This window comes from Peromyscus eremicus, chromosome 1, assembly GCF_949786415.1.
Source record: "Peromyscus eremicus chromosome 1, PerEre_H2_v1, whole genome shotgun sequence".
In the NCBI taxonomy this organism is placed as follows: Eukaryota; Metazoa; Chordata; class Mammalia; order Rodentia; family Cricetidae; genus Peromyscus; species Peromyscus eremicus.
In genome coordinates this window covers 164,494,662-164,507,144 of record NC_081416.1, presented here as the reverse complement: position 1 = coordinate 164,507,144, position 12,483 = coordinate 164,494,662, and the positions used below count along the sequence as shown (strand labels likewise).

General features: G+C 53.7%; 1 protein-coding gene across 1 annotated transcript; it reads right to left on the bottom strand.

Moving 5' to 3' along the window:
* Window positions 1-7,123: 7,123 nt before the first annotated feature.
* Window positions 7,124-12,392, bottom strand: Med29 (mediator complex subunit 29). The gene is made up of 4 exons (XM_059279178.1): window positions 12,011-12,392; window positions 11,008-11,066; window positions 10,728-10,812; window positions 7,124-7,417 (listed from the first exon to the last, which is right to left on the bottom strand). The coding sequence occupies exons 1-4, from the start codon at window positions 12,221-12,223 to the stop codon at window positions 7,175-7,177; spliced, it is 600 nt and encodes a 199-aa protein (XP_059135161.1). The 5' UTR covers window positions 12,224-12,392; the 3' UTR covers window positions 7,124-7,174.
* Between the last annotated feature and the right edge of the window lie 91 nt (window positions 12,393-12,483).

Below are 12,483 nucleotides of genomic sequence, written 5' to 3'. Positions count from 1 at the left end.
CCCCTTCCGCCCATCTGCTGGTTAGTTTGCTGAATGTGCCTGAACTTGGCTCGAGGGCAACCCCGGCCCCTCTCGGGAGGTAGTAGGGTGTTTGTGTGACTGACTGGTGGTGATGGTAGTGGGGCGTCACAGTAGTTTTCAAAGGTTGAAGACAGCCGGGAAGCGAACTGGGGCAGAAGTGGGGGCAGGGCTCCAGGGACAATTTGACAAGGGCAGAGACCGAGAGGGCGTGTGCGTGTGAGACAGACGGGGGCGGGGAGACACAAACTGGAAGAGACAGAGATGGCCAGAAGCCGAGAGAAAAACAAAGAGACAGAGTGAGAGACATACACATTCGGCCAGCTGTTTTAGGACTGTAGTTCCAGCCACTCAGGGAGGTTAAGGCCGGAGGCTAGTGAAATCCAAGGCCTGGCTGGACTACAGAGTGAGTTCTAGGTCACCCTGGGCAACTTAGTGAGACCCTTGTCTTAAAATAAAAAGGGTTAGCCAGGCGGTGGCGGTGCACGCCTTTAATCCTATCACTTGGGTGGCAGAGACAGGAGGATCTCTGAGCTCGAGGAGGCTAGCCTGGTCTACAGAGCGAGTTCCAGGACAGGCAGGGCTACACAGAGAAACCCTGTCTCAAAAAAACAAACACAAGCCGGGCGGTGGTGGCGCACGCCTTTAATCCCAGCACTCGGGAGGCAGAGCCAGGCGGATCTCTGTGAGTTCGAGGCCAGCCTGAGCTACCAAGTGAGTTCCAGATACACAGAGAAACCCTGTCTCGAAAAACCAAAAAAAAAAAAAAAAAAAAAAAGTAAAAAAGTAACAAAGTAAAAAGGGCCAGGCGGTGGTGGCACACGCCTTTAAAACCAGTTTAATTCCAACACTCCCTATGGCTGAGGCAGGTGGATCTCTTGAGTTCAAGGCCAGCCTGGTCTACAGAGTGAGTGAATTCCAGGCCAGCCAGGGCTACATAGAGAAACCCTGTTTCAAAACAAGCCCCCTCTCCCCGCAAAAAAAAAAAAAAAAAAAAAAAGTCAGTGGCATATGGCTGTGATCATGGTTCTTTGGAGGTGGAGGAAGCAAGATCAGGCGTTCAGTGACAGTCTCAGCTATTGAGCGAGTTCTAGGTCCTATTTCTAAAAAGAGAAACCACTAGGATGGGGGAGGGGTAAGAAGGCAGCTGAGTGCTAGAGTGGTTACTTGGCACTCCTCAGCTTTCAATCCCTACTACAGAAGGGGGGAAAGACATATATAGAGGAGAGAGACGGTAGGGTGCCGGGAAACACACGTAGATGACGAAGTGGGTTACAGAAACATAAGAAGCAAAGGTGAAATAAAAACTAAAACCTCCAGGCACAGAACCTGTAAGACAGAGTCGGTGATCAACGGGAGCCCAACCCCCTAGTCTAGTGAGGCTGGACAGGGCCCCTTTCCCCAGCTGCACTTTAAATTATTAAGCGGTTTCGCTTCCGAAAACTCAAGGTTGGAATAGCTTGAGTCTTTGATTAGGGAGGAAGCTCGTCTCTATTGAAAAACCTTCAACGTTGAATGGGTCTCTTGTAATGTAAGCAGGCCTTAACTAAAGTTTAAATTCTCTCCAGGATAGTTCTCCACCAGATCTGTTCAGGTTTTTGTTTTTTAGCAGGACCTCCTGGCTGGCCTGGAACTTGCGATCCTCCAATCCCCACCACCCAAGTAGTGTTAGGATTACAGGCATGCCCCGCCGCCACACCCAAGTGAAAAAAAAAGTGTTACTTCAAGGATATCTTCAGTGAAAAAGTGTGTTTGTGTATGGGGGTTATCATTGCTTAGGAGTGTAATTACAATGCTGGGAAGTTCTTGCACGGTGCGTTGCGCACTTGTATTGAGGTGGGGAGATTGTGCCAGGCTTCTCACTGGTTTGCCTCACCGGAGCCCGGGGTGCGGGGGGTGGGGTGGGGGGGAATCCCTGGTATATCGCTTTCAGGGGCCAAGGGGCCTTCCCGGGCTGGTCCCGTGAGCTGGGCGAGCCCGCAGGCTGCTGTGGCACGGTTGCGGCCTCCCGCTCGCCTGTGACTCACTGGCTTAGGGCGGGGGAGGGGGGGCTTCCTGGAAGCCGTGACGAGGACGCTCAGCCGGGACGCTCGGGTTCCTCTCTTGTAACCAGGGATCCAGTCTGTTGTAAACAGTCTCGAGGACAACGGGAAAAGAAGGGAAGGAGGGGCCCAAAAAACTTGCCTCCCGCCCAGTTTACAAATGCCTGAGCCAGCCGATTTTAGGACCAAACGCAAAAAAACGGGGGTTGGGGTGGGGCATGCTGGGGTTTTCGGAGGCCAGCTGGGTCTGGATCATGGAGGAGTAATTCCAGTTTCGATTCCCTGGAGACTGGGAGCTTTTGCCATCCCTGACTCAGCCTGGACCCCTCCTCTATCTGCTGAGTCATTGGGACGAAAGCCTGGCCAACTGGGTCTCAGCCACTCTCCAGAGGGTGCTGGGGGGAAGGGGGCAGAGGTGTGACGATCCTCAGAAAATCACGACTTTGAGCTGTAGGACTCACGAAGTCTTTATCCTAGAACACCGGGTCAGGTGCTCAGCTTCTTCCTACCCCCCGCCCCAACACGGGAGCCCTGGCCCCTATCTCCGGCCCCCTCAGCCTGTCCAGGGACCCAGACAGAGATCTTCAGCGGGACCTGGACTTCTTCAGATCCAGGCGTTCAGGCCTCACTTACTCTCCCTTAGACCCCTGGCCCTGCTCCCTCAGACCTAGGTGTCCGGGTCCCACTCCCCCCTCACACTCAGAGATCCAGGCCCCAGTCCCTATTCTCTAGACCTAGGAGTCGGAGGATCCTATCCAGCCCCGGCTTGCGTGCTCCCATCCCAGCAGGAAGTTCACGGCCTGACTCCTCCCTGCTCCCCACGTAGCCAGCGGGGAAAATCCGCGGCCCTGGCAGTGGCCGGGAATCCCCTCTGGAATGACGGTGGGGAAGGGGATGGCCAAGGTCCTGCGGGGCGCTCGGCCACGTCCTGTGCGCGCTGGGGTGGGGGCTGGGGGAGCGAAAGGGGCGGAAACCAGAGAGGCTAAAAATATAGCAAGCACTTCCGGCGGGGGGGGGGGGGGAGGAGGAGAACGCAGAGCTGAGTTTCCAGAAAAACAAGCGGCGACGGGAAACTTGGGGGTGTGAGAGCCGGTGGGCGGGCTAGAGGGCCCGTGTACTCGCGGCACGTGTGTGCCTGTCGTGATTGCCTGCGAGTGTGGTCCAGGCAGGGTGTTGCAGGGGAACAGCCAATATGCCAAAGTGTGCTTGCTGGTGTGTTGTGGGGAGTCCTAGGTATGCAGTTGGGGGCGTAGGTGCGAGGACAATTCTGTGGCCCGTGGTTAAGGTCCCCATAGAGCAGGACCCTGTAATAAATGTGAAGCCACCTGTCTGTACCACAGACTAGATCATGTGTGCTGTAAATGGCCTCTGGAGGATTGTCAACTGTAACTACTGCAGCTGTCTTTGAGGGGCTTCATGGGAACTGTCACTTCTATCCCCCCATCTGTGTGTAACTGAACTGCTGTGGGATCTGGGGTGACTTAGTGTGTCATTCCTCACAGGTGCGTGGGTGATGGGATTGTGCACACAGGACCTTGAAGTAGAGTGTGGCTTTCTGTGGCTCACCCAGCACTGTTGTAGCATGTGTTCGAATGGGATCTGTGGGTCTGTGCCCTTGTTTGTGGCTGTCTTGGATGTTACATGGTAGACCTGAGTCTGGACATAGTTCCTCTGTGGACCAGTCACAAGGCAGTGAAACCAGTGAACTTTGGTGCCTGATGTAGCAGCGGGCACATGACGGGGACGAGTTGCTGGTTGTGTTATGCTCCCGTGTCTGCCTCTGTGGGCAGAACAGACGTGCACACGCCCGCACCTTGATGCTGAGTGTCTGAGCCAATCTTATCTGTCCCCAGCGAATGAGGCTGCTCTGCCACAGAGCTGAGTCAGCTGTGATGGGCAAAGTCTTGATGGGGTGAGAGATAGTGGACTAAGTGGTGGTTACAGGGTTCGGTAGTCACGTGGTTAGATGGCTGCTTTAGTACTTGCTCATGGAGCAGGGTCCATGTGTGTGGGAGGATGGCCAGTGTGCTAATCCCTGCTGGGGGTGGGTCAGCCTGTAGATAGGAGAAATAGGCCTCCTATTTCTGCCTCTCAAGTGCTGAGATTACAAGCATGGGCCACTTTGGCTGGCTCTGTGGTTTTTCATCTCATACACATCCCTCCCTGGCGTGGGGTTTTGCACAGGCCTGTACAACTCCCTCTGTGCCCGTAAGACTGGGAAAAGGCCCTTCATGACCCATCCAAGCTTCCTCCTGTGTTCCCCGAACCTAGCCCAAACCTCTTCACTTCTGAGAGCACATTCCTGCCAGAGGTTGGCCGGTGCTCTGTGGTTCCCGACACTTTTGCTGGGGGTATCCATAAGACCCAATTTCTCTTCCTTCCAGTCTGCTGTCACCTGCTTAGCAAGGGTTTCTTTGACAGACTGGCTTATTTCTGCCCAGGCTGGTCTCAAGCCATCCTCCTGCCTCAGGCTCTCAAATGCTAGTATGAGTGTAGGCCACTAGCCCACTTCTTTTTAAATTAAGTGTGTGTGGAGGTCAGAAGACAACTTGTGTGAGTCAGTTCCCTCCTTCCAACAAGCAAGTTCCAGGGACTGAACTTAGGTCACCTGGCTTGGTAGCAAGTGTGGTTACCCATTGAGCTACCTCAGTGGCCCCCACACCCCTCTCTTCTCTTTAGAGACAGGCTCTCACCATGTAGCTCTGTCTGGACCTAAAACTTGTATTGGTTCTCCTGCATGCTGGAATTACAGGCTTATGTACCATGTTGCATTTTGTTAATCCCTTTGGAATATAGGAATCTTCACTCACATTGCCCAGAGCCCTACAAAAGCTGCCCTGCTTTTTGAATGAATATAGCTTGGTGCCCATCTTCCATGGTGGGGGTCTGGAACGCACACCTGTCAACCGGAGTGTGGTTTTAAGCAGGTGGGCCTTGCGTCTGAGTGCTGGATGCCACACCTACCTGCAGGTGCCATGCTGACATCACCCTGGAGGGCCAGTGGCACCTGTCTCCTTATACCAGACTGCCATATCCTAGCAAATAGATGGCATGAGTCCCTGGTTGGAAACTGATGGGTTTTGCCTTGTATTTTCAATTGTATATAACATCACTATATCCCCGAACCATTTCTAGAAACAAAGAATGGCCAAGGAGATGTGTGTTGGGTGCCCAAGAGATAAGAACCAGGTGATCGATCAGTTGCTGTGTCACTTTGGGAAATAGTTCCAATAACTATCTAGGTATGTTGAGGGCTTGGCTTTTTCTGTTGGTTGAGATGAGGGGAGGTTTTACTGTGTAGCCCAGGATGGCTTTGAACTTGCAATTTTCTTGCCTCCACATCAAGATATCAAGGCATTTTATAAGTGTAGTTAAAGCAAATGGTGGTGCAGCCCTGTAATCCTAGGAGTTGCGAGCCTGAAGCAGGAGGATCGATCCCAAGTTCAAGACTAGCTGGGGCTACATAATGAGACTCTATCTCAAAAAGAAAGTTGAACATGGTGCTCTGCATTGAATCTGTCATCGTCAACCCTTGTGTGGAGAAGAGGGAGGTGAAGACAGGACAATCAGCTGGGAGCTCCTAGGCCAGCTAGCCTGGAGTGTGGTGCAGGAGACACAACAGGATGACAAAGGACTATCCCTGCCTCAGACCAAGAGGAAAGGAGACCTGCTCCACCCAAGGCCTTCTCTTCCTCCACACATGGGTGCATCTTCCATGCATACACACACGCAGAGGATCTAATCACAACGCTTGGGAAGTTGAGGCAGTGGACAGCTGAGTTAGACGGCAGCCTGGACTAGTTTGTGAGGTTGGTCTAGGCTATGGAGTGAGACCCTGTCTCCAGGCTCAAGACCAATGACTTTAGGTAAGGACCTGGGGAATGGAGGGGATGATTTAACCAAACAAACAGGTAGAACTCAGGCTTCCGGGCACTGAAGGCAGGCAGGGAGAGGAATGCCCAGGTGGTGCGTACGCACTTGCACTTGGAGGACTTCCCAGCTTTCCCAGGGTGGGAACCTGAGCTCCTGCAGATCAGTTGGTGACACGGGAACCAGGGCACAGAAGGTATTGGGTGGGACAGTTCCTTGCACTGCTGGGCCTGGGTTGGTAGTTCCATCTACCACTTATCCAGGCTCACAGGCTCTAGCTGAGCTCCTCAGATCTTTGGGAAGTGGGGTGCTTGTGGGGTTCTCCCTCCCTCCGTCCCTGAAGCCCCCTCTCCAGGGCCTGCTTCCCGGAGAAGCTAGGTTCTTCCCCAGAACCCATGATTCATTCCTGCTGGGGCCTTTTCACTTCTGCTTTGGGGCTAAAAATATAGGGACCCAGGAGTCCCTTGGAGCAGGCCTCCCACACATTGCACAATGCTCCCCGCTAGAGCCCTGCTGACGCAGGGTAGAGTCGGGACCCAAAGCTCCTAGGTCGTGTGTGCTGAGGTCAGGACCTACATTCCTGCACTTCTCCTTTTCTGGGCCAGAAAGTCCCTTCCTGTAGCCCCAGGAACCCAGCATTTTGGTTCCCCTTATATTCATATTCCCACTTAGGAGTTGGGGGCAAAAGGCAACAACAGGGGACAGTAGACGGCGGCAGGACTGGAGAAGGCGGATTAGAAAGAATGCCTAGCCGGGCGGTGGTGGTGCACGCCTTTAATCCCAGCACTCAGAAGGCAGAGCCAGACGGATCTCTGTGAGTTCGAGGCCAGCCTGGTCTACAAAGTGAGTTCCAGGAAAGGCGTAAAGCTACAGAGAGACCCTGTCTCGAAAAACAAAAACAAACAAACAAAAAAGAAAAAAAAAGAAACAAAGAAAGAAAAGAATACCTACACGGGGACAGAACGAGGAAGGTCTAAAGGGCCCAGGCAGTGCCGCACCCAGGGCCAGGTGGGAGATGGAGGTAAGGGAGGAGGTAGAGTCTCTGGAACAGGTCATCCCAGCTCAGCTGGGAGGGCCACCCTAGGTCAGGGAGCAGAGGTGAGTCCTGGCCCATGCTGGCTGCAGGTCTCTGCTGCCCCCTGCTGGTTTCAGCTACATTGCTCTGGCATGACAAAGAAACCAGGAGCCACCTGTTTTGCCTCAGGCCATTCTTCATTCTCTCTGTCCCCGCCCTCACCAAGACCTCAGAGGCTGCCCCCAGGGCCAGCTGAGGCTGCAGTAGTCTTGCCTGTGACCTTGTTGGCACAGTCCAGCAGGGCAGTGTGAATGTCTTTGGCACAGGTAATCTGGGCTTTGATGACGGCCAGGTACTGAGGATAGGGCAAGCTGTCCGGCTGCACCGCATCTGGCTTGGTGGCCGTGGGTACCAGCGTTGGAGAGTGCTTGGCGCTGTCACAGCTCTGTGACAGGCACTCGTGGGCCAGGCGCTGTGAGAAGGCAGAGGAGAGAACAGAACAGCATCACTTCAGGCACCTGAAGCCACCCCCACCGCTCAATCCGGGGCTAACCTGGTGGGCTCTGCGTCTCCAAGGCCAGTGTCTGGTTCTGCCAGCCTCTTGCTGGCTCATCTAGGCCTTGGGGCTACTTCTCCCTGGGACTCAGTTATTAAGTGTTTGTGGTGTTGGTTGAGTCACAGACTTGCTCCGTAGACAAGGCTGGCCTCAAGCTTTTACCCTGCTCCTTTACCCTCCTGCGAGCTGGGCTCACGAGTGTACACAACCAGACTGCTGAGACAGACGGATCTGTTGGAAAGTCAACTGCTGCCAAGCCTGACAAGAACTGGGTTCTATTTCCCCAGGGCTCACACAGCAGGAGGAAGACATCCTCTGACCTCTGAATGTGCACACAATCAAATGTAATCATTTAAAAAAATCACCCAGTGTAACACCATGTTAGTTCCTTAAACAGCAACCTCTCTAGTCTGGTGTGAAACAGGATAGGTGCTACACTGCTTTCAAGTACTAACGGATGAACATTAGCTGCTGTTGGTGCTCCTGCCCTAAACCCCAGGCTGGGCTCCACCCCCTCGATGGCCCCTGCACCTGGTCCTCTCCCTTCCCCTGGGGGCAGTACTCTACCGTGGTCCCCTTCCAAGGCTGCCCCTCTCCCCACTGCTCAGATCCCTCCTCTGCACTGATGGGGCCTTCCCCTCTGCTCCCACACTGCCTCTCCTTGTGAGCCCTTGTCAGGGCTGACTCCCTTAGTAGGAGGAGTCCTCCTAATCCAGTGAAAGTAATCCCAGCTTGTAACAGAACTCCATGTAGCTGTTCTGTGTGCCAGACTGCAGTGTCCTTCCCATGGCTACACAGTGCTTGCTGAGGCCAGGAGAAACCCTGATAGGAGCCAGGCATAGGGCGCCATGCCTACACTCCCAGCAACTGGGAGGTGGGTCAGACCAGTTTGTCTGTCTGTCTGTCTGTCTGTCTGTCTGTCTGTCTCCGTCTCTCTCTCTCTGTCTCTCTCTCTCTGTCTCTGTCTCTCTCTCTCTCTCTCTCTCTCACACACACACACACACACACACACACACACACACACACAGCTGGGTGGCAACGGTTGGAATTTGCAGTGGTGCACCTGGGTCATGGTACTCACCCCACCATGTGACCAGTGAGCTCACATCACCATGCTGGGCTTTTGAACCTGGCTTCAGGTGCTCTCTTTAGGGGGTGAACAGCTCCAGAAATCATCTACACACTTCCTAATTCCAGTCCCAGCCCTGGCCCTCCCCCTGGAACCCCTCCCCCAACAGTCCACCAGTCTGATGGCCTGGCAAAACCTCCAAGCTTCCATCTGCCCCACTCCTGCCTCTAAGCTCAACTGTGACTGCCTCCCTGGGCTCCCTCCATGTTTGGTTTTCCAGATAGGCTTTCTCTGTATAGCCCTGGCTGTCCTGGATCTCACTCTGTAGACCAGGCTGGCCTTGATCAGAGATCCTCCTGCCTCACTTTCCAGTGCACTTGGTTATATCCAAAGTCTAGTGAGACCCAGCTTATACACCTCAGCCCAGTCTCCTGACGCCCCCAGGGGCTGACTGGAGTGTGGTGCTGGGGAGTCAATCTACAGCTTTACTTGTGTTACGGAAACGCTACCACTCAGCTAAATCACCAATCTTACTTTTCTTTTTTTTTTGAAAAAGGCTTTACTCTAGCCCAGGCTAGCCTGGACCTCATGGTAGTCCTCCTGCATCAGCTTCTTCTCAACTGTTAAGATTACAGACATGAGCCACCATGCCCAGCTCTTCTTTTTATGTTTTAAAGCAAGATCTCACCTACTCACCCAGACAGGTCTTGAATTCTGACCCTCCTGCTTCAGCCTCTTAAGCAGCTGGGAAAATAGGACTATACTAGCAGGCCTGGTCCCTGAGGGGAATTTTTGTGTGTATATGATTATTGTGTGAGTGTGTGGGTAAGGCTGCATGGCCAAGGGTCAACCTCATATGTTGTTCCTCAAGACCTGCCCCCTCCTTGGTGTTTTTTTTTTTGTTTTTTTTTTTGACAGGATCATTAACTGGGCCCTGGAGCTAGCCAATTAGGCTGGGCTGGCTAGCTAAAAGCCTCAAAGATCCAATTATCTCCACCTCCCGGCACTGGGATTATAGGCATATACTGCCGTGCCCAGCTTTTTATGTGGGTGTTAGGAATCAGACTTAGGTCCTTATTGCTTGCATAGCAAACACTTTCCAACTACAGTACCTCCTCAATGTTGCTCCCCATATCCCCCATGGAGCTGGCCTATGCTCCATGCCTGCTTCTCTGCCTGCCCACTCAAGTCTCCTGGGCTTTGCCCTAAACCAATCAGCCAGTTACAGCCTGAAGCTCCTGCTCACATCACAGGTCCCCATGCCCTCCCTTCAGGCCTTGTCCGTGCTGCCCTCCAGGCAGACTGTCAGGTAGAATTCCAAGTTCCACCAGCAGCCTTCTGAATCACTCTCTCCCTACTCCAGGCTTCCACATGCCCTGAGCTTCCTCATCCTGCATAGACAACCTGACCACTCTGGTCCAGACTCCTGTCGTCACAGCCTCCACCCCTCGGAGCTGCCCCTCTTTGGTCTTATATCTGTCACTCCACTGAACAAGGAGACCTGTGAGGGTAAGAATCAGGACAGACAGAGCCCTCACCCAGCTGAAGCACATGCCTATCCCAGAGGAACTGACCGAGGAGTGAGTGACTGACTGAGGGTTCAAAGCTAGGTGTGCACCTGTCATGTCGGCACACTCAAATGTGAAGGCAGGAGGATCTTTGCAAGTCTGAGGCCTGCCTGGTCTACAGACTAGTGTCAGGATAGCCTGTACTACTGAGTGATACCATCTCAAAACAGCTTTAAAAAATGTTCTTGCCGGGCGGTGGTGGCACACGCCTTTAATCCCAGCACTCGGGAGGCAGAGTCAGGTGGATCTCTGTGAGTTCAAGGCCAGCCTGGTCTACAGAGTGAGTTCCAGGAAAGGCGCAAAGCTACACAGAGAAACCCTGTCTTGAAAAACCAAAAAAAAAAAAGAAAAAAAAATGTTCTTAGTTGGGCGTTGGTGGCTCGAGCCTTTAATCCCAGCACTCGGGAGGCAAAGGCAGCTAGATCTCTGTGAGTTGGAGGCTAGCCGGGTCTACAGAGTGAGTTCCAGAACAGCCAGAGCAGTTACACAGAGAAACCCTGTCTTGGAAAACCAACCAAACAAACAAACAAAATGTTCTTGTGGGGAATTAAGCAGAGCTTGGTTACAAAGTATCTAGAAAGTTCCTTACCAAGCAGAGTTCCAGCTGATCACAGAGAGCGTAAAACTCCTCCAGACACTTGTCAAATCGCTGTATGGGTCCATCACTGCTCTTTCTACGGCCAAGGATAAAAGGCTGTTTAAGGAATGATTTCCAGTCTCTGGGACACCAGCATCAGTCTATAACTAATGAAGTGGCCACCAACAAATCAAGCCCAGGCCCAGGGGGTCCCCGCAAGGCTTGACAAGGAGAGGGCGGGGCGTGGGGGAGGAGTTTCTAACGCTGAGGAAGGGAAAGAGCCTTTACTCACTGTCCGTTGTCAATGTTAGTGTTCTGAATCAGGTTCTGGGCTGCAACCTTCATCAAAGTCTAGTTTTAAAAGAATAATGAGAGAGAAAAGTAAGATGCAAAAGATGAAGTCAAGGAGGATCCACACTTTTTTTTTTTTCAAGACAGGGTTTCTCTGTGTAGCTTTGGAGCCTGTCCTGGATCTCGCTCTGTAGACCAGGCTGGCCTCCAACTCACAGAGATCCGCCTGGCTCTGCCTCCCGAGTGCTGGGATTAAAGGCGTGCGCCACCACACCCGGCCAGATCTACGCTCTTGAGACCCTTGAGCCTTCTTTCAGCTGGCGCCTTCATCCTGATAATACAGACTACAGCTCATTGCCATCCCTATAGAACTCTCTCCCGGTATTTTCCTAGATGCTTACTCTCATTCGGAATTCTCACCAGCAGCTTCCTAGGCATACCCTTTACCCAGTCGGCACAGCCAGGAACGACGCGTAGGCCGGTCTTCTGCAGAGGACTTAACGACCACAACTGTTTCTCCCCCATAAACTCACTCACTCACTCACTCTTCCCCGCTCCTCCTTTGGTTTTCGAGACAGGGTTTCTCTGTGTGACAGCTCTGGCTGTCCTGGAACTCACTCTGTAGTCCAGGCTGGCCTCGAACTCACTGAGATCCTCCTGTCTCCGCCTCCCGAGCGCTGGCTGGGATTAAAGGCGTGCGCCACCACCGCCCGGCTAAAATTCTTCTTTCCCATTCATTCTCATTTTCTCTCTTTCCACCGATTCTCACTCTGTAGCCCTGGCTGGCCTGAAGGTCGAACTCACAGAGATCCGCCTGCCTCTGTTTCCCGAGTGCTGGGATTAGGAGCGTGCACCACTACGGCCGGTCAGACACAGACACACAGACAGACACAGCAAGTCTAACTTCTCTTCCCTGCCTACGACCTCTCCTTCAACACCTCGGCGCACCTCCTCGGAGCCAGCCCGCCAACCCGGCTCGCTCCCCGCAGCGTGCGGTCCATCACCTGGAGACTCTCCTTCAGCTGAGGGATGAGCATCTTATAGCGCTGCACGGGATCGAAGTCCTGCTGCTGCTGCTGTAGGAGCCCGCTCTGGCCAGGTCCCACCAGTTGCGTCGGTTGCGGCTGTTGCTGGGGACCCGGGCCACCGGCAGAGCCGGGACCTGAAACACCCGCTGCGGAGGAAACGGCCGAAGCCTGCTGCTGGGGCGCTGCCATTTTCCTCAGGCCGAACCCAGGATGTGCGTCACAAGCGCGTCGCTCCGCTCTCTCCAGCCTCTCCAGTGTGCTGCCTTCTTTTGCTGGTTAGCTCTGCCTCCCAGCCCGGTTAGCCAATGAAAGGAGAGGATGTGCGTTCGCCTCTCCCGTCCCCAAACCGAGGCCGTGACTGGGTATCGCTCCACCAATCATAAAAGCGGTCCTCCGCTAGCCCCGCCCCCTCACCCCCGCTTGCCAATCGCCGTGAGGGACTGACCGCA

What these genes read in the sequence shown, in the direction of transcription:
- Med29 (XM_059279178.1), bottom strand. Translation starts at nt 12,223, where the DNA reads ATGGCAGCGCCCCAGCAGCAGGCTTCGGCCGTTTCCTCCGCAGCGGGT. An exon ending in ACTAACATTGACAACGGACA is followed by an intron (nt 10,813 to 11,007) that starts GTGAGTAAAGGC and finishes CCTTGGCCGTAG; the next exon opens with AAAGAGCAGTGATGGACCCA. An exon ending in ATCAGCTGGAACTCTGCTTG is followed by an intron (nt 7,418 to 10,727) that starts GTAAGGAACTTT and finishes GCCTTCTCACAG; the next exon opens with CGCCTGGCCCACGAGTGCCT.